The 21,013-nt window shown below is 43.6% G+C and overlaps 1 protein-coding gene across 1 annotated transcript in view; it reads left to right on the top strand.

Annotated features, from left to right (window-relative positions):
* Window positions 1-2,582: 2,582 nt before the first annotated feature.
* TSC22D2 (TSC22 domain family member 2) overlaps window positions 2,583-21,013 on the top strand; it is a 38,488-nt gene continuing 20,057 nt past the window's right edge. Inside the window, exon 1 of the mRNA XM_056849389.1 lies at window positions 2,583-4,513. Within this exon, the coding sequence (XP_056705367.1) occupies window positions 2,583-4,513 (1,931 nt within the window). The remainder of the gene's footprint in view (window positions 4,514-21,013) is intronic.

Raw genomic sequence — 21,013 nt, 5'->3', positions numbered from 1 at the left:
CCACATAAGCCTCCTCAAACCCCATGTTGCTTCTCCACGGTGGCATCCGGACCCACCGCCTGCGCAACCCATCATGGTGGGGGGGGAAGAACACTTCGAAGTCTCCAAGATCCTTGACTCCCGTATTCACCATGGCAATCTGCAATATCTAGTTCGTTGGAAACATTTCCCCCCTGCCTATGACGAATGGGTGCGCGCACGGGATGTCTCCGCCCCCGACCTCGTCGACGCCTTTCACATTGCTTACCCGGACAGGCCAGCCCCCTTGCGAACTGGGAGGGGGCCTTGAGGGGAGCAGAATGTCAGGCTGCTATCTCGGTTTCGTTATTGCCTCTGTTTCTGTGCTGTATTGTCTGCCCCCCAAGGTCGCATACCTAGGCCTGGGAACTCAGCTCCTGGGAAACTGTATTCATGCGTGTAATCTCCCGCCTTTCCTGCCTTATAATATCTCCCAGCTAGTGAGCCTCTCATAGCTGTCATTTTATTCGTTTGCACTGTATGCCTATTTGATCAGTAAAAGCCATCTGTTTGGACTCTATATGACTTTGTGGTGATTTCTGGTTCTGTGGGCCAAGGGCTGACAGCTTTGGCAATTGGACTCTATGGAATGAAGTTCCTCCCCTCTCCAAACCCCGCCCCGAAAACCTCCCGCCGGTGGCGAAGAGGGACCAAAACACCTAATATAATAGTCAAAAAGGGCAAGAGTCCAGTAGCACCTTAAAGACTAACAAAAATATTTTCTGGTAGGGTATGAGCTTTCGTGAGCCACAGCTCACTTCTTCAGAAAGCTCATACCCAACCAGAAAATATTTTTGTTAGTCTTTAAGGTGCTACTGGACTCTTGCCCTTTTTGACTACTGCAAACAGACTAACACGGCTACCCACTGTGGATTACCTAATATAATAGGCATGCTCCTCTGATCCTGGAGAGAACAGGAATGCATCACGACTAGTCTCCATTTTGACTAATAGCCATGGATAGCCCTCTCCTCCATGAACATGACCACTCCCCTCTGAAAGCCTTCCAAGTTGGCAGCCCTCACCACATCCTGGGGCAGGGAGTTCCACAGCTTAACTATGCATTCCGCGCCCGAAAAAAAGTCTCCGCGGCATAGGAAGGGTATTAAATAACAGGGCTCGCGGCGTACTAGTAAACCCCCCTAACGAGGAGCACACAGGCCAAGCCAAGCGAAGGCACGCGAGCTCTTCCTTCCGTCTTCCACGTAGCCCGGCTGCGGGGGCAGGGCCCTTCGCTCCACCCGCCAACACGGACCTAGGCGGGGGGGAGGGGAAGTATCTGTCGCATCCTCCTCATCATCCCCCCTCCTCCTCCTCCTCCCCCCCCACAGGAAGATACCAAGCCAAAGAGGAGGAGGGGGCAGCGCCGCGCTAGTGGAACATTCCAAACGGTCAAAGTGACGACTCAGAGGGCCGGGTTTTTCCTCCGCGAAGCCCCACCCCTTTCCTCTCCATTCCAGGCAGCCGGCTCCGCCCACCAGCCTCCCTCCCTCCCTCCCTGAGGCAGGGCGGGGTCTCCTCGATCTCGGAGCCGACGGGTGGAAGGCGGGGCCGGCCAACGTCACCGCGCAGCGGCGTAAGGGGCGGGGCTCCTGTCTGGGCCGCCCCGCTGCCGCAGTAGCAGCTTAGCTGTAGTTCCCAGGCTGCCTCGCGGCCCCATTTGAGCCCCATCTTGAGCGAGGGGAGCGAGCAGTTTGAATTCCAGCTCCCTCGGCGGCGCTTGAGAGCGGAGCGCGCCCGGAGTGTAAGGGGGGGGGGCGCCCGGCCCACTCCGCCTCGCCGCCGCCGCCGCCCCGCCCGACAGAGCGGCTTCGTCGGGAGAGAGCCGTGTCTACGAGGCCCGCCCGCCTGAGGGGGCCGCTGTGAGCCGGGCTCGTTCCCTTTCCCTCCCCCCGCCCCGAACAAGATGCTCCTGGTGCGGATCTCCAGGTAGAGCGCGAAGGCAGGGCGGGCGGCCTGCGCTGCGTCCGGGGCCCGCCGGCGGTCGCCGCCCCTTCCCCGACACTCTGACTGGCTGACGGAGCGGCCTTGGGCCCGCCTCAGGGACCCCGAGTCTCGCCGGAAGCCCCGCGGAGCAGCCTGACTTACAGCGCCACCCCGGCCTCCAACTCCCGAGGAAGGAACCGCAGCCGCGAAGGGCAAGAAAAGAGCTCCGCTGAGGGGAAAAGAGGAGGAGGAGGAGGCGGCGGCGCCGCCCGCCCCCCTCCCCAGGGGCCCGTAGCTCTGCGAAGGGGGAGGAAGAGGAGGAGTCCTGCCGCCGCCGCCGCCCCCCTTCTCGCCTCGCTCCCCCCCTCGCCAACCCCGGGCCTGGTGGCCGCCTGCTGAGCCGGGACTGTGCGGTGAGGCCGGGGCCGGAGGAATGCGCGATACCGCCGGCGTCTGCGCTCCAGACAGAACGTGATCCTCCCCGCCGACGCCAGGCCCGGCTCGTGTGACCGGCTCGGACTCCTTTCCCTTCCCCGGCGGCCGCCGCGAGGGCAGGTGGGCGGAACCCCGGACTCCCTGCTCTCCCTCTCTCCCTCCCCTCCTTCCTTCCTTCCTCCCTTCGCCGGGGAAAAGGCACCATGTCCAAGATGCCGGCCAAGAAGAAGAGCTGCTTCCAGATCACCAGCGTGACCACGGCCCAGGTGGCCAGCAGCATCACCGAGGACACGGAGAGCCTGGACGACCCGGACGAGTCCCGCACCGAGGACGTCTCCTCCGAGATCTTCGACGTGTCCCGCGCCACCGACTACGGGCCCGAGGACGTCTGCGAGCGCAGCTCCTCCGAGGAGACGCTCAACAACGTGGCCGACGCCGAGACGCCCGGGACGGTCTCGCCCAACCTGCTGCTGGACGGGCAAGTGGCCGCCGCCGCCGCCGCGGCCTCTGGGGGTATGCAGTCGCTGCCGGGCGCCGGTCCGGCAGCCAACGGAGGAGCCGTCCCCAGGAGCGCCGCGGTGCCCCCAGCGGCTGCCGCCCAAGCCGCCTCGGCGGCGGCAGGAGGCAGCGGCGCGCCGGCTTTCGCCAGCCCCGGAGCCGTGCCTCTGACGGCCGCCGCCGCCTGCAGCTCCCGCTTTAGGGTGATCAAGTTGGACCACGGTAGTGGAGAGCCCTACAGACGGGGGCGATGGACGTGTATGGAATACTATGACCGGGACTCGGATGGCGGGGCCGTTTTAGCCCGGACTGGGGATTGCATTAGGCACAACAGTACGTTTGAACAGGCGGTTCAAGATAGAGACAGTGGCTTGGGCGCAACCGGGGGCTCGTTGATAGCCTCGGGAGTGGCCGCGTCGTCGGCACATGGCCCCGACTCCCTGGCTGACAGCTCTCTTGCTGCTGTGTCACAGCTACTCCAGCCAGAGAAAATAAACCAGCCCTCTCCGCAGCAGCCTAATTTTGTCATTGGGCAGCAGCCCATAGGCGGGGCTGCGCCTCATGGTAGTGCTCAGCCGATGTATTTGGGGGCTCCAGCGGCCAGCCAGCAAATGATGGGGCCTCCGCTGCAGCAGAGCATGGGGCAAGCAGCGCCCAACGGGAAAGGCATGCCACCTTCGAATGTAGCAATAGTCCAGACGAGTTTGCCCATGCCGCAGCAGCAGGTACAGCAAGCGAATGTACCAGTGGCTCAGACACAGCAATTTGCTTATCCTCAGTCACAGATTCAACCAGTGCATCTGGTGCCAGCTCAGACGCCTGGCCAACCAGAATACATTCAACATATGACAGTCATTCAGTCTCAAGGAACTACTCAGCAGGCTGCTTCAGGCTCCATTCCGAGCACTGGAGCACCCAGTCTTCCAGCAGCACAAGTAGCTGGTCAGAATCCCTCACCTCTAGGAGTGTCAGTGATGGGAGTTTCTTTGCAAGCTGGTGAAACGGTAGGACAGGGATCCGGGCTAATGCAGAGCTGCCTGACAACCCCAATTCAGACTGTCATTCCACAGCAAGGAGGTGTGGTGCAGCCAAGCATTGGGCATACAGGCGTTGTGCAACAGAAATCCATGACTCAGCAGCAAATGGGTGGAAGCAATCAAGTGTCTGGTGCTCCTCACAGCATAGTCTCTGGAGTTCAGAATATGCCTGCAGCTGTGCCGGGTACTAGTGTGCCTAGTGTGTCTACAACTTCTGTTACTATGCCAAATGTCCCTGTTACTTTAGTCCAGTCCCAGCTGACCAGCCATACATCCGTCAGTAGGAGTTCCAGTGTTGTCCAGCAGCACATCAGCCTCCCTCTGATCCAAGGCATGACCAATATACCTACAAACCTGCCACAATCTAACATTGGACAATTTCAGACTCAACCTTTAGGCCAGATTGATGATACTAGAAGAAAATCTGAACCCCTACCTCAACCACCACTTTCTCTCATTGCTGAAAACAAACCTCTGGTGAAGCCACCTATTCCGGACACTTTAACAAACCCTCTTAACTTACCTGCAACTACTCCTATGAACAGTCTTGCCAGCTCTGTCTTTGGCATATCTATTCCTGTTGATGGTGATGAAGACAGGTATTTATCTTTCTTTAATACAAACATTTGTGCTTAGCCTAAGGTTTAACAGCATTCATTTTGTCACGTTGAAGAATTTCTTAGTAGTCTGCCCCAAAGATGTGATAAATCTCATTACTAATCTATTGTGCAGCCAAAATGTGTGTAAAATGTATAGGGGAGAACATAGGGAAAAGAGGCTATGAATGTTCATCTTGTCCAGAAAAGCACTGTTTTTTTTGTGTCCTTGGAAAAAGTTACATTGACTATTAAGCCTATCAACTACACTAGGTAACTTGAAGATAACTAGGATTACTATTCCATTATTAAAGGAAATGTAAATAATTTAGAGCTCAGATGGAAGCAATAATTAACAGTCTGAATAAATGTGGAAAATAGTCCTGTTAATGGGAAAACACTGTTTTCTCTTTTATTAAGCTATTATTGGTATAGAAAACAGTGATTATAGAAAACAGTGATTGTCGTTATCAATGAAAAGTAAAATGCTACTTGTGGAAATGCATGTAACTCAGTGAGTTTTCCTCCAGTAGTCTTAGTTGTAATGAGCGCAGAATAGTTCATAGAGAAAAGTAAGTAGTTTAACTATTGGCTTCAAGTTGATTTTTAAATGGAACCATTGCTTCACCATGAGTGTGACTGCTCTGTAAAGAAGATAAAAGAACTTGGTGATTAAATGTTCTTCGATTTAAAACACAGAGATTACTAAGACAGCCCAATTCTGTGCATGTTTACTTAGAGCTGAGTTCTGAGTAAGTGTGCAGCTGCAGAGGGTTTCAAGAATTTCAAAGCAAGCTGCACTGTTAACAGTTTTTGTTAAGACTTTAATAGACAGAGACAGACAATGTAGGGCTTTCCTCTTTAGAAGAACTCTGATAGTAGATAAAACATCTTTATATGGCTTCTAGTTCATTTCACTGGTGAACGTACCAAATTTGGCAATGTAATTCGCACACTTCTGATGAACTATTAAAGGCTTTAACAATAGACAGTTGAATAGTTTTTAAAGGCCAAATATAAGTATTGTGTACTATAAGATTTATTGATGCAAGAAAGATGTGAGTGGAAGCCATGAAGAGAGAACGGTAGGATGGGCAGAGAACACTGACCCATCCTTCTGTTGAATTTCGCTGGCAGGGATGCCCCACAAAGGATCTCTGGCCTACTTCTGTCAGAGTTTTTCTTGAAGCAGAATTGACTGTGGGAAGGAAGTTTTATTCAATTTAACTTTAAAAGTGTGGAGTTAACTTGCCCTGAAATGTACTAATTTCTTTAAGCATCTTTCAAATAGTGTATAAAATTATAATGTATGTCTGAGTCTTCTGCTACATTTGAGTTGTAACACATATTTTGCATTTGAGGAAATCATTCATAACCCAATATAGACCTGAGTTGTAGCTGTTGGCAACTCTATTTGTGATTTAAAAAATAAAAATAGGTTTAGTGGCTTTGCAACAACTGATAGAACAGCATTAGTAATTGTGTACTATGTCTGTAACTCAAGAATATTGCCATTGGTTACTGAAGTTTAATAATGTTATGTATCTCATTTTGGGGGTTTGCCTAACTTCTAGAAAAATGGGACTAGATGGTATAAAAATAGGTTGCAGCAGCAAAAAGTTTGATGATACTTTTAAAATAGATGTGCTAAATTTGTAGGACCTGATATGTCAGCAGAACCTGTTTTAATATACTTATACAGCTGGTACTGCTAAAGATGCACACACCTTTTATTTTAATCTTTTGGAGTACTCTACCTTTTTGAACGGATTTTTCCTATGCTGCTACCTTATTTTGTGATTGATGGGTATAGTAGTATACTACTTTTATATAGTAGTATGTAAACATATAGTAGTATGCAATTCTTTGCACTGTAAAAAAGGTTAAAGGACAGTAACACTGCTTTCATACTGTTGTGCACAAGTGGAAACTCTCTATGGAACACTTCAGCAATCTTTATGTGAAGAATAGCTGTTTTACTACATGCACTTCCCCAGAATTCTCATGGCATGCTTGGTGTGTGTTCTATGTGTATACTGTTATAACATTTTTCTCCTTCCTTTCCCTTTATGGTAGAGAGATCTTCCTTCTGAACAGAAGCTTGGCTTTTTTGGCCACTTTAAGCATCTATGTGTACTGAAAAATGGGATAAATATGTAAAAATAAAAGGCACATGGACAATGCTTTTGGGTAATGGTGGGTAGAAAATAATGAATCAGGTGACGTAGTCAATTTAGAACTTGTGCTTTGTACTGTTATGTTCATCTTAATGCTGTTTCAAGTCAAACAGTTCTGAATTAGGCCTCCGTGAGGATTGTACTAGCATGGCATGGGTGGATAACATCCATAAGTTCAACATGAGACAGATTTTATTGACCTTGTACTAACATTAACAAGTTTTGGTTAACCTTAGTGTGGTGTAGTGATTAGAGTGTGGGACTACAATCTGGAAGGAGAATCCCCATTCCAACATGGAAGCTTGCTGGGTGATCTTGGGCCAGTCACACACTGTTAGCCTAACCTACTTCACAGGGTTGGTGTGAGGATAAAATGAAGGGGAGAAGAATGAAGTAAGCTGCTTTGATTCTCCATTGGGGAGAAAGGTGGGGTATAAATGAAGTAAATAAGGCCGTGTGGATTTTTTTTAAAGGTGGCATTCTATTCCTTGTTATTGCTAGCATTTGGTGAGGAACTCCAGATTGCAGTTTTCAGCTACTGTTTCCGTTTGGAGTATCAATTTAGGGTGGTTGCTTCCCATAGGCCACATGTGTTAGTAAGAGGACTATAGGAATATTCAACAGGAGGCCAGTGGTACCTTACACATTAACAGAATTTATTCCAGTAAGAACTTGTATCAGAGCTTGCGTTAAGGGAAGGATGTAGTCTGTGTAGTATTGAAGGGCATGTTTTGAAGCAATATTTGGCCTTCTTCAGAGAATGCCAAATTAAGGCCAGTCTGCTCTTCTTAACCAACATTTCGGTAGCTAAAGTTGTGTAAATGAACCACATCCATTTAATGCATTTCCTCTTTAAGCAAGATCAAATGTGAGTTAAAAGATGCTTAAACATTCATCTGTTTTTTACATAGAGATATTATTACAAGGGCTGTAATAAAGAATCCCTGTGAAATGAACATGCTTGAACATTTGGTGCATGAAATGAACCAAAATCAGTCTATTACTAAGTACTTGATAGAGTTAAGCATGTTTAAGTATTTGTGACACGGTTTAAATTAGACTGTAACAAGAACAATAAAAGGAAAAATTGGTGAAGCCTTAGTTTTTGAATCTCTTTCCAGCGGTCCTTATCGTTAGAAACTTGCTTGTGTGGAATAGCTTGTTTAATCATGTTAACTCCATGAAGGAGTTGTATTATAAGGGGGTGGAGATTGGTTCCTGCTCTCAACACAGGTCCAGAAGCAGCTTCCAAGCACTGTCTGTTTTTCGGTTTTGAAAAGCTCACGTTAGGGATATGGAATGTGATGCAGCTGTGGTTGCCAGGTCACAACTTCAGAATTAAGTTTCTTCTTTGTCTTGGGGGTTGGTATGTAGTCCAAGGCTCAGCCCTGTGGAGAACATTACCTCCAATATGTGATTTGGTAAGTATTTGTTCTCTATCTTGTGGGTTGAAAGCAATCACCATCCAGGATTTTTAACTGGGAGGGGCTATAAATAGTATCTGCTTTTTAAACCATCATTCTTCATCTCTTTCCTGTTGATCAAGCCTGGCTAGGTCTTTTCTTTCAAGTGTTATTCAGGTCATAATTGTTGCCTATGCAGTATAGGAAGAAAGTATGCTGGGAATTAATATGCAAAGGAATTCTAAATTCAGGTAGCCAAACTAGTATTCAAGACACAGCTCTAAAGTGTATCTTTCTATTTAGAACTATACTATTCTGTTTAGAACTACTACAGTCAGTTCTCATTGCATTCAGAAGCTAAGTAATATGTAACTAATAACTCACTGAATGATGGGTGATATCAGTATAAATAAACTGAAATTGAAATTACTCCCTTTTTAAATATTTGATTAAAGGTCTTTCATTCAGATGATGCGATAGCCCTAATAATTTTTTTGAAAACTTATATTGGCACTAATTATAGTAAATTGGTAAGCAGAACAGATCTTTCTTAATCCAGTTGAATCTAAACATCTGCTCAGTTTCCAAAATCATAACTAGCTGCTTACTATAATTTGGGCTCTTGAGAAATATGTTGTCGCTCTTGAAATAATGCATCATTGGGAAATCTTGTTTAAGCCTCCTACGTGTTTCACAGATACTTGGGGTACATACTACAAGGCTTGTTAGAAAGGGTAGAGTACAGAGATAGCTGACCAGTGTGAACCATGTAGGCTATAGTTCAGGAACTCATGAATGGCTGCAATTGTGAGTGGTCAACAGCAGCCACTAGATTGCTGTTAACCTGATTATAAGACCCTCTTCATAGAGTATCCTCCTCTGTTTATTTAAAAAGCCTGTTTGTATAGTGTGCTGATAGTATCTGATAAAGTATTATAAATGCTAAAACAGCTCTGGGGGCTTTTTAATAATGGAGCAGACCTTGCATGAGCATTAACATTGATAAAGGTTTGTTTATGCAGAGTGTTCTTTACATGCTCCGAGAATTTTAAAAAAAATTATGAAAATTGAAAATAGGTACTGCTGACTAGGGTGGATAAAAAACATTTTTTAAAATCAGATTTTTTAAATTTAAATTGGATTTATTTAAATAAAATGCTTTTTGAGGGAAAATCTATCTAAAGATAGTTTTCTCTTTAAGATACATTATAGTCCAAAGCATCATGAAATAAGGATTACTTTTTAATTATGAAGCATGAGGCTGTATATTCATGCAATGTTTAAATGTTTTGGTAAACAAATTCCATTAGTCCATTCACAGTATCATGCTATTCCAGAGGTTTCTATAAGATTATTTTGGGCAGTTTTTCTATCTAGAAGATATTGTAACTGATTCTTGGTTTTTCAGTTCTCAAAACTGTGAATTGGTGTCTGCAGAGATAACATGCCTCTTCTTCACAGCAAAAATGTTATAAAATAAACATATAGTTGAGAAAAAGACCTTAATCCCATTGTTCCTTTGCAAATCGATGTTCACAGAATCAACCCTTTACTTCATAAGTGCTAAGTTTCAAGAAGTTCAATGAATAGAGGATTGTTTGGAGTGGAATAGATCTGCACAAGGAGCTCAGTGTGAGGAGGGAGGGGCAAGCAATAAAAATGAAAGTGAAATTTTTTAAGCAGAATACTTCACAATTCTTTATGCAGAAAACCATGATTTAAATCTAGTTGTACTGACTAGTGATTTAAATTGATTTGATTAAAATAAAATCCACCCTGCTGCTGACATGTTGCTGTTACTGAATTTCATATCTGTTTTCAAGTTGTGTTCACAATAGCTTCAGTCAAGCAGCATTTTGCCATGCTGAAATCAATTATGGATATTGAGAATCAAATTAAAGTTAGAATCCTGTACAGGCTTAAGCATCCCTATGGATAATAGCAGCATGCTGCTTCCTACAGTTAAGAATGTTTATTATGAAAGTGAAGTCCATTTAATTGTAAACAGAATAATAAAGCTTGTAGTGAACACTCTAATGCCTAAGAACTTAGTTCATGAAATCATTATTTAGTATTGCTGGGTTAACCTAAAAATAGCCATGTTGGAACTGCCAAGAACTACTTTTGTGTCTTAACATTTCTTTCTGAGTCATGAAAAATATTGCTAGCAGTCCTAAGGTACAAAGGAGTATCATAGTAATGGCAGTCTTCAACAATTTAATGTATTAAATTGGATGCTGTTCTAGATCTATACTGTGTAGTGGAAGGAAGGAAGGAAGGGCAGGAGTATATTTCTAGTAGGGTATAGAATATTGCCAAACTTCTATTGTAGTAATCTGGTGTAAAGCATATTGAAACTCGGATTGCCAATCTTGTAAGGCTTTCTCTGGGCATTTGATTTTCTTGCATATCAGTGCATTAAGACTGCACAGAACTAAACTAAAATCTGCAAGAAGCACAAGAAAGAAGTAATTTAGTATTAGGATTTCACTGCTAAAGCTGCACTGGATCTCTTTCAGCAGTGAAAAGTATTGGGTTGTATCCTACTGCTCAGCTAAATAAAGAGCCTTTCCCTGGCAAAGAGCCTTTGCACTTAGTTCAGGGAAGTGTTAGGATACCACCTCATGTTGTCAAGTTGTTAGAATAACATTATCATGTTCAGCTCAAAAGCACGCATTGAAGTTTGTTTAGGAGCGTGTGATAACATTTAGTACATATGCTACAACTCTTCTATCTATTAACAGTAGACATAACTAGAGCCAAAGTAGTAAACAGTGGTTTAAACATTCCAGAATTTGTCTGAATAAGGAAGTTTACTAAACACCCGTGGTCTGTTTCACTTAGTAGACCCTTTTTGCTTGGTATCTTATTGCAAAAATAAGTCTAAACAGAGACAACATGCCAGACTTCAAATAAAGCAAAAAATGTCTTTCAGACTTCTTAACAAGCATTGAATTGCTATTTTTTTCAGCCTGGAAGATATTGTCACAGATTTTTGGTTTTGCAGTTCTCAAAACTGTGAATTGGTGTCTGCAGAGATAACATGCCTCTTCACAGCAAAAATGTTATAAAATAAACATACAGAGTTGAGAAAAAGACCTTAATCCCATTGTCGAAGGCTTTCACGGTCAGAGTTCATTGGTTCTCGTAGGTTATCCGGGCTGTGTAACCGTGGTCTTGGTATTTTCTTTCCTGACGTTTCGCCAGCAGCTGTGGCCGGCATCTTCAGAGGAGTAACACTGAAGGACAGTGTCTCTCAGCATTACTCACTGTCCTTCAGTGTTACTCCTCTGAAGATGCCGGCCACAGTTGCTGGCGAAACATCAGGAAAGAAAATACCAAGACCACGGTTACACAGCCCGGATAACCTACGAGAACCACTTAATCCCATTGTTCCTTTGCCAATCGATGTGCACGATTCAATCCCTTACCTCTTAAGTGCTAACTTTGAAGAAGTTCAATGAATACAAGATTATTTGGAGTGGAATAGATCTGTACAAGGAGCTACGTGTGAGGAAGGAGAGGCAAGCAGTAAAAATGAAAGTGAAACCTTTTGAGCAGAATACCTCCCAAGTCTTTATGTAGAAAAACATAATTTAAATCTAACCTTACTGACTAGTTATTTAAATTGTGATTTATTGATAATATTGACAAGTGATATTCGCCTTGTTGTATCACTCTGTCTTGCCTAGGTTAGGGGTTAATTTATTGGCCCTCATCCAGCCAGTTTATTGACCTTCATCCAGTCACTTTTACTGATGTTCCTGTATCCTGATATAAAGAAGCAGAACTGGGTGTTGTCGGAATACTGGTTTGGTTTCACTCCAGATCTCCATATTTCCTTACCATTTACATGCGGGACAAAGTAGAACCCAGTGCACACTGAAGTGTGCAAAAATAAGCGTGGAGCTCTGATTCACTTTCTGGAAACTACCTGCTAGTTGAGAGTGGAACCAATAAAGCATAGGGCCTCTTGGCCTCATCCCAGTCATGGGGTTCAGGAAGATACCATTGTCAACATCATTAAAAGCAACTCATAACTCTGAGAGAACCAACATGGTTACATTCCTACTCTGTTTCTCCCAGCACATGATGGCCAAGGCAGTTTCAATGCCAAACCCAGACTAGAAACCAGATTCAAAGGTGTCAAGATAATCAGTTTCATTCAATAGTGTCTGGTTTGCCAGGTAGGTAAGGTGTTCCTGTTTGAAAAACCCAAACCCAGGGTATTCATACAGTGCAATCCTAAGCAGAGTTGTATCCTTAGTGAATGGGTTTACAAGGATGTAACTGTGATTAGGATTGCCCTGTTGGATGTACTTGTCATACAGCTCTCTATGTTATATGGTAAAAGGTGGCATAAGAATCTAGTAAAATAATGTTTTAAAATCTATCTTTTAAAACATTTCACAAAAAATGGACAGGACACAAGTTGTATGATGTGTAGAGAATAGCTGTGAAAGTCCATTTCCTTATTAAGGAGGTGTCTACAGGACAGATCTTCTCTCTGGTATCTACCATTCTAACTGAAATACATGCTTTCCTGGAAGAGATCTTGGGTAACCATCTTAGCAGGAAGGTTTGTATGAGAGGAGATAGTCCTTCTATTACCTTAGAGGCAGATTTGCTTGTGATTCAATGCCATGTGATTCAGCGCCATACATATGAGAATGTATTATGTGCCCCCTAGAATAAAAGAGCTTTTGGAGGCAGAAATAGCATAGTATGTGAAAAGTTGGTGGAGCACAAGCGAATATTTACACAAAATGCAGATCCTGAAGAACAAAATAGGAAATGAAACCATAACAGCAGCAATAAAGGTAAAAATAATCTGCATTCAGATCTTGTGCTGAATGGCCAGTCAGCAGGGAAACCCCCATTTGAAGCCCAGGGATTTGCTAAATAAATGTTTCATGGGTTTTTGAGAGCCTGCATATCTTCCTAAGTAGACAGCATGTTGGAGGTGCATATATGTTCCTTTGTTATAAGCTGGATACATCAAAACATTGAGTATTGATGATGGTCACTTCATATATGGTTAACAGTGTAATCCTATGCAGTTTCTCCAGTCTAAGACCCTTGTTTTCAGGAGGCTTATAGTGGAGTAATTTTGCATAGGATTGCATTAAGCATATTTTAATGCAGGTTGGAGTGACAGCAAGAAGGTTCTCTTGTCCTACCCTTATCTATAAATTGGGATGCTCCTTAAGAGTTTTAGGACCGAGCCACGTAAAGCTTCAAAGGTCAAAACAAGAATCTTAAATTCTGTGCCATGAACAAGACTATAAAAGGAAATGCTTTATGTACTCTCAGAACTTCATGCCTGGAAACAGAATAGCTTACTGAGGGCTTCTTGCATTATGAATCTGACTAGACCAGTAGTTTGCCTGTGAAAGATGCAGCTACAACAGCAACTCTAAGGGAATAATTTAGCCTTGGGAATAAAAGAACAGAATGCTGTAACAAGTTGGAGGGACAACCTACAGTGTAAAGTATCTCTCCTGACACTTGGGAAAGTGTTTTGAGGAGCAGAAATGTAGGTTTTTGCTCCTATCAATCATTAGGTATAGAATAGAAATGCAAATCAGATTCAGTGGAACCTCAAATCTTTCTCTTCATTTTTGTAAAAGAAATTATAGTGAAGCAACATTGTAGAGTTGGTGAAAATCCTGTAAGGAGGAGCAAGCCATCTGGATAGAAGCTAAACTTAGACTTTACCCATATTCAGCTTGACCTTCACACATTTCCCATGACTCTGATTTTTTTAGCTGGAAGTTTAAATGTCCTTTTTCTCTTTCATTGTCAGAGGATATTTTTCATTTTCACTGGCCCTTTTAACAGCTGCTGTTTAGTGGCGGTATTGGGTGGGGAGTCCCCTCCCCAGATAAGGGATGACAGCTATAAACATCTGGATTCTTGAGTTTTTATAAAAACAATAGCACATTCAGCAGGCTGGAAAAGACCCTGCTCTTCCTGGTTATGGACCCTAAGATTGCAGGAAATGAGACATGGACAGAGTATTCAGTATCCTCCCATAATTAGAAGACTATGGGATGCATTGAGCACTTCAGAAATCTTAGACTTAAAGACAGTGAATTATTCTGTGGGGCAAGAAAGAATGTTAAGTCATTGGAGAAGAGAACATCAATGAATGTCTGAACTTGTTTCAAGAACTTAAATTCCTGTGAACAGAGAATCTTTCAGTTCAGTGTAACGAGAGCACCAATTTCAACGGCTTCATAAATGCAACACAAAATATTAAAAGTATTCTTATCCTACCCTTCAACCCAAAATGCTGGTTTCTAGGGAAACTGGCTTATAAAAATAATTAAAATCCTAGACTTTAGGAAATATTAAAACAGGAAATAAAAACAGAATATAGCAGACAGTGTAAGGTGAACAATTCAGTGATACCATGTAAAATCATCAGACATAAAAATGCAGCAGCATGTTGGGGGGGGGGGGCAGCAAAAAGAAAAACCATTGACCTAAAAAGCCTGGGAGACAAAGTATGTTTTTACATGTTTCCAGAAAGATAACAAATCCAATGTGATTCAGGCATCTGGGAAGGATGTTCCAGAGCTGGGTGTCCTTTGAAAAAAGGGCCTGCTCCTAAGTGTTAACGTGTCTAGCCTCTAAAACAGGTGGATAATCTATCTCTGAATGGTGGCAGGAACATATAGAAGATGGTCCTTAAGATGTCTTGGGCCCAGTCCAGTTAGGGCCTTTCAGATTATCAGCAGTTTGAATTGAGTCTGGAAACAAATAGGAAGCCAGTGAAATGCTGTGTCACTAGGGAGATGTGACCTTTGGCAATTGGTTCCAGTTATAATCCTGCTGTGACAGTCTGCACCAGATGTAGTTTATAAGAAGCCTTCAACGGTTGCCCCCATTGCAGTAATCTAACCTGAACGTGCTCAATACATGGATGGTGATGGCCAAATCTCATATATCTCCTAGAAGGATTTCAGTATCTGAAACCAATAGGCATATAGGAGTGGAACCTCTGGAGTGCAGTCCCTCGAGCTTCCATATCAGACAGCTGGTTCAGAAGGATGCTTGGTTTAATGCCATCGAAAGCCACCAAGAGGTCCAGTAGAATCGATAAGGTTGCATTTTCTAGTCTCTCTCCCAGTTTAGCTCATCTATCAGTAGAGTTGCCAGTGCTAGGTTGGGAAATTCCTGGAGATTTTGGGGGCAGAACCTGGGGAGCTCATGGTTTTGGAGAAGGGAGGGTTCTCAGCAGGATGTAATGCCATATAATCCATCTTCCAAAGCAGCCATTTCCTCCAAGGAAACCGATCTTTATTCTGGAGATCAGTTGTAATTCTGGGAGATCTCCAGCCATCACCTGGAGATTGAATTAAAAAAACAACAGCACAACATTACAGCACGATTGCAATATTTTGCTGCTTTGATCACCTGGAGGTTGGCAGCCCTATCTATCAGGTTGACCAATGTGGGTATTTGTGCCAAAACCAGACCCTAAACTGGATTGGAATTGGTCTAGACATTTAGTCTAATCTAATGATGCCCAGATATCCCTGAAATGGGTATATTTGCCACAGGACAATTCTTTCTATTAATATATTATCTGTAATATAAGCCAGTATTCTACCAGCTAGTGGCAACAATGTGTTTCATCCTGGCAAGTAACTTCCCAAGACACAGATAACACTTTTGTGAGGCTTGATTGCAGATTTAGGTATTCCTAATTCTGTGTAGGAAGGGGTTATGACTGTAGCAGCTGGAGATATTTTCAGTCTGTTTTGTGTCTGGAGATAGGGAAGTTTAGCATAACCAAGGAAAAACGGTAGAAGTCACGGAAGTGGAAGGAGAAGCTCTACTATATAGCACTGACAGAGTCAGAAGAGAGTGTTATTTCAGCTTTGCCAGCAGCAGAGCAGAAAACTTCAAAAGTGGGCTTTTTGCTGCTTTTGGATTGGGTTATGAATCTCATGAAGGAGCAGCCATATGAGACATATAGGGAAAGAGACACAGTCTTTATTTTGACATTATCTTATAGCCTCAGTTCTTCCCACCTTTTATCGAAAGTAAGGTCCATTGTACTTAGTTGGTCTTATTGCTGAGTAAATATGCATAGAATTACACTTCTGAGTCTTTTATAAACACAGTTTTTTTCAGTGCCCTGACCTGGATGGCTCAGGCTAGCCTGACCTTGTCCGATCTTGGAAGCTAAGCAGGGTCAATCCTGGTTAGTTTTTGGATGAGAGATCATCAAGGAAGTCCAGGGTCACTAGGCAGAGGCAGGCAATGGCAAACCACCTCTGAATGTCTCTTCCCTTGAACATTCTGTGGGGTCGCCATAAGTCAGCTGTAATTTGATGGCACTTTCCACTACCACCATGATTTGCAGTATTGAATAACCTGCAGGGTACCTGCACTTGGGTAAATATTTGTTTTTCTATTTGGTATACTTCGTGCTACAACCAGTGGGTGCAGTTAACCAGTTCCACATAGAGCCCAGTTGACCCAGAGAGCCCCACTGATTCATAGTGTGAAAAAATGGATCACACAATGATTCTGTGTTTGTGTGACGCATTTGTTAGGGTCCCAGAGAGCTCCTAGTGATTCCAGTACTTCTTGTCTAGGCATGCTGTTAACACACTCTCTTTTTTTGCCCCTGCTTTTGTGCTATTTAACAGTTGAAGATAGCGGAGTTCAAGTTAACTTTATAGTTCTTAAGTAAAATCTGCCAAATCCATCCAGTATTATTGATTAAACTGCAGTGTTGTGTGTGTTTGGGCCAAGTAGGTTTAATCTGTTTGTTTTATTTCATGTATAGATGAATGAAGGCAAAGAAGGCCCTAGCTTTATGCTGTTGAATTAAAGAAGCAAAATAAAGTAGAAAGCCCATACCGTTAATTATTTTTAATGAATCTTGTTTTATTATATAAACTTTGCTTCAAATAAGTAACTGTTCGCTTTCTCAAATACACGAACCTTATAGATTTTATGATGCTTACCACAATAGTAGCTCATCTTCATGGTTCCTGGGTAGCCCCACATGGGGGCTGCACACAGGCCAGCCATGGAGAGTAATTCCAAAGTTTTCTAGAGTTTTCTAGGCGTTAGGAGCGCTCCCCTCTCCCCTGTCCGAGGCTGGAGTTTCCTGCCCAAACAGGTATGTGGTAAGGGCAGGGAAAGCGCTCTTCCCTCAGTTTTCTTTTTGTTTCCATGAGGAGAGGATCCTTCTTCAGAATAGCACTGTTTAAAAAGTGCAGGGACTGCGGAATGAAAATGGTGTGGTTCAGTGAACATAATTCCTGTCTTTTTTTTGTCTGGGAGAAGGCCATAATACATCAGCCTGTGATATATGCCATCAATTCACACCTAAAGCCCAAGACGAGAGGGCTGCGTGTTTGAAAGCTGTACTTTGGGGAAAGGCATTAGGGGCTCCTCAGAACCAGCCTGAGAAACGCCAGGCTTCCCCAGAAAAACAGTCCAGAACATCTTTCCCTTGTGTTGGTACCCAGCTTGTTGATTTCAGATCTGACTGATAAACAGGCTCCGAGGGTGAGTTTGGTTCGTAGGCCACCTTGGAACCACTGCCAAATACATCAAAGAACTCGAAACATATTACTGCTTCCCTTTGACACCACTGATCCCCCGGAACTGAGGAGGGATCCCAAACAGGAGCCTTGACTGAGAATGCCATCACCATTGGTTCCAGCTCTGGATTCCCCTCAGTCCTCAGAGGATGAGGTCTTTGACCTTAGTTCTGTGGAGACTCAAACCTCCTTTGTCGTTGGTTCCTGACTAACGGTCGGTTCCTTCTGATCCTTGGGCTCAACTCCATGGCCCCCTTACCCACATGTATACCTATTGCAGTGGGGTCTGTGGGATCAACAGAGACAGTTTTATGAGCACCCACAGGACCAAAACCCAAGACCTTCAACCCTGAACATCGCTTGGTTCTGAGGCTCTTTGCTTGCCATCTCCTGCAAGGCCAGCATGATTTGAACTCAAAATAGGGCATCATCCATGGATCTGATCTTGACTTCAGTGCCCCATCTCAACCCTCACCAGACAATTCTGTTGGAAGTCATTCTGCCAACTGAAGACTTGAGACTATATTCTGAACAGCTCATCAGAATGGCCAAGTCCCTAAACCCGCATTAGTTCTAGTGTCAGCTAGGAAGCTAGATAGTCTTTACAAAGTTAAGGTGGAGGAGTGTGCGTTTTTATTCCAAGACCCTCCAACAAACTCCTTAGTAGAATAAGTCCTCCCCTTCAGGCAAAGGGTAGGTCTCATACCTCTCCTTTAGAAAAGGTAGAGTGCCAACTTGATGGACTGGGTCATAAAATTTATCTCTCAGGAGCCGTGGGGTTGAGGGTAGCCACTATCACAGCCATCATGGGCAGGTACCAAATGTTTCTTTGGGACCAAATGGCACAGTATATCAATCTGTTGCCTGACAATGAGAAAACTCTGGCTTAGGTTATTCAGTGAAGCGTGAAGCTGGGGAAACAGCAATTAAATATTTCCGGTGACACCTTTGACTGTTGTACCAGGGCTATGGCATTAGAAATAGAGCTATGCAGACCCTCTTGGCTAAAATCATTGACGCTGCCTAATGACATGCCATTCGAGGGCAAGGAGCTCGTTAGTTCCCAGATGGACAGCAAATTGGATAAAATGTGCAAGAACAGGCTTACATCCAATCACTTTAAAAAAACAGCCCCACAACCTACATCTTACAAGCCCAAGTATTTTCCCAGGCACAGCAATCAGTATCAAAAGCACTATGGATACTAGCCTGCCCAACAGTAGCAGCAGCCCTTCCCCGCATCTTCCCCCCTAACACCAACAGGGCCAAAAACAACAAGGGAAGGAAAGGAGCCAGCAACAGCCAGCTTCCCCCCATGGGCAGACAGGCAGGGGAAGATCCTGCTCATGACTAGCCGGGGAGGCCTGTTTTCTGGATAGGCTTCACCTGTTTTCTGACAAACAGGCAGATGTTACTATGGATAGATTGGTACTTTCTATTATAGAGAAAGGGTGGTGTTTTGTTTTGTTTTTGGAATTTAAGTCTTCCCCAAGTTCAAAACCACTGTTCTACTCCTGCCGATCTCACCCCTGTTGCTGCTTGAGGTGGATGGTCTTCTGGCTAAAGGGGCAATTCAGAGAGTTCTCCATTCTGAAGTGAAATCTGGACATCTGGATATTTTTTGATTGGCATGAAAAGGGGTGGGAAAAGGCCAATTTTGGAACCTAAGAGACCTTAATAAAAGGTTAAAGGTTTCAGAATGGTGCCTTTACATGATGTCGTTCCACTCTTGGATCATGGAATGTGTTTTGTTGTCTTAGACCTCAGGGATGCCTAATTTCACATTTCAGTACATCACACCTGTAGGAAGTACCTCAGATTCCAGTGTGGATATTCTTGTTATGAATATACAGTTTTACCTTTGGGGCTTGCTATGGCCCCTAGGATATTTACAAAATGCATGTTGGTTATAGTGGCCTACCTTAGACTAAAGGGTTGTAATATTTTTCCCTACCTAGATGACTGGCTACTTTTGGAAGACCCTGACCAATGTCTATACCACCATGTACTCTTAGCCATTGACATTTTGGATTCTGTCAAATATACACATGTCAGTAGTTGTTGCTAATTTTTTAAGTAGGTCCTCAAATGTTTATGTCCATCCCCAAGAAGATGGGCACAACTAAAAGGGGAGGTTTTGGTTCCCCCACCATATGTTTTGTTTGATACTTTCGGCAGTAAACGCTTTCTAAAAATTATGCAAGAAATGTTGCTGTCTGGCAAGGGCTGAACACATTGTGCATTGGTGGGTGGAAAATGGTCCCTGGCATTAGATGGGACATAGGATATAAAATATCTTGGTCATTAGGGTTGTCTAGCACGCAGGGTCAGGTGGATCAAGGCAATTTTATGCAAACTCCAAGGAAAATGGTGGTTGGATAAGAAAGTAGTATAAACCGGGGCAAAGAAATGCACAGAAATCTTTTGGTACTACACAGTGAAAAGAAAAAATGGAAGCAAGGAAATTTAGGCAGGGTTTCAAGGAAAGAAAAAAAATTATCAGAGGGGGAAGGAATGCAACTAGCTTTTAACTCTTTCAGTCTTAGTGGTTGGTTGCGTTGCTTTTATCTGATGCTGACAGCAGCCAGAGAGCACTGGAATACTCATTGTGCCTCCTGCCCTGAATTTCAAATGAGCTTTTGTTAATTCTGTATTAGTGAATATCAATGTACTTTTTATTAAACCATGGGATTATAAACGTGTTTTCTGGAATAATTAAAAAAAATTACACTGGGCAATCCATTTCCTTCCTTGGCTGAAAATTAATGGAAAATTTAAGCTCTGGCTAGGTCATTCTTGTCATCTTGCCAAACTGCAAAAATACTTTGTAATATGGCAGATCTACCAAATTTGTTATAAATTGGCAGGAGACAATAAGTCAAGTATTGAAGTAGTACAGGATATTTTTCTCTTTTTTTAACCCTAATTCCACACATAGGAGGCTGTATTGTGCCACCAAGCTACTGAAATGTGAATGTTTTCAGTATGCATCTAACTTTATACATTATCATGGACTCTCTGGTTTCTTATTTAATAGTAGTATGCTATCTAAGTTGCAGTTATGCTGATACTTTCTAGTTCTGTGGCAAAACATCTTATTTCAAAACAGTACTAGTCACTTCAGTACTGGAATGGGATCTCTGTTTTCCTTTTCTGGATCTGATAACTATAGATTGAAATAAGGTTCTTGCCTTCTATAAAGTGAAATAGGATAGTTAATGCCATCATGCTGAAGGAGATTTACCATATTTAGCCGGTTGTACTGTTCTTTGCTGAATGCCGGTATGTGTTAATGGCTGTTTCCAAACCTATGACTGGTGAAATCTGGATTCCGGTCCGCATTGAGCCATG

Source organism: Euleptes europaea, chromosome 5 (assembly GCF_029931775.1).
Source record: "Euleptes europaea isolate rEulEur1 chromosome 5, rEulEur1.hap1, whole genome shotgun sequence".
Taxonomy (NCBI): Eukaryota; Metazoa; Chordata; class Lepidosauria; order Squamata; family Sphaerodactylidae; genus Euleptes; species Euleptes europaea.
Note: the sequence above shows the minus strand (reverse complement) of the source record. Positions and strands in the feature narration are given on the sequence as shown.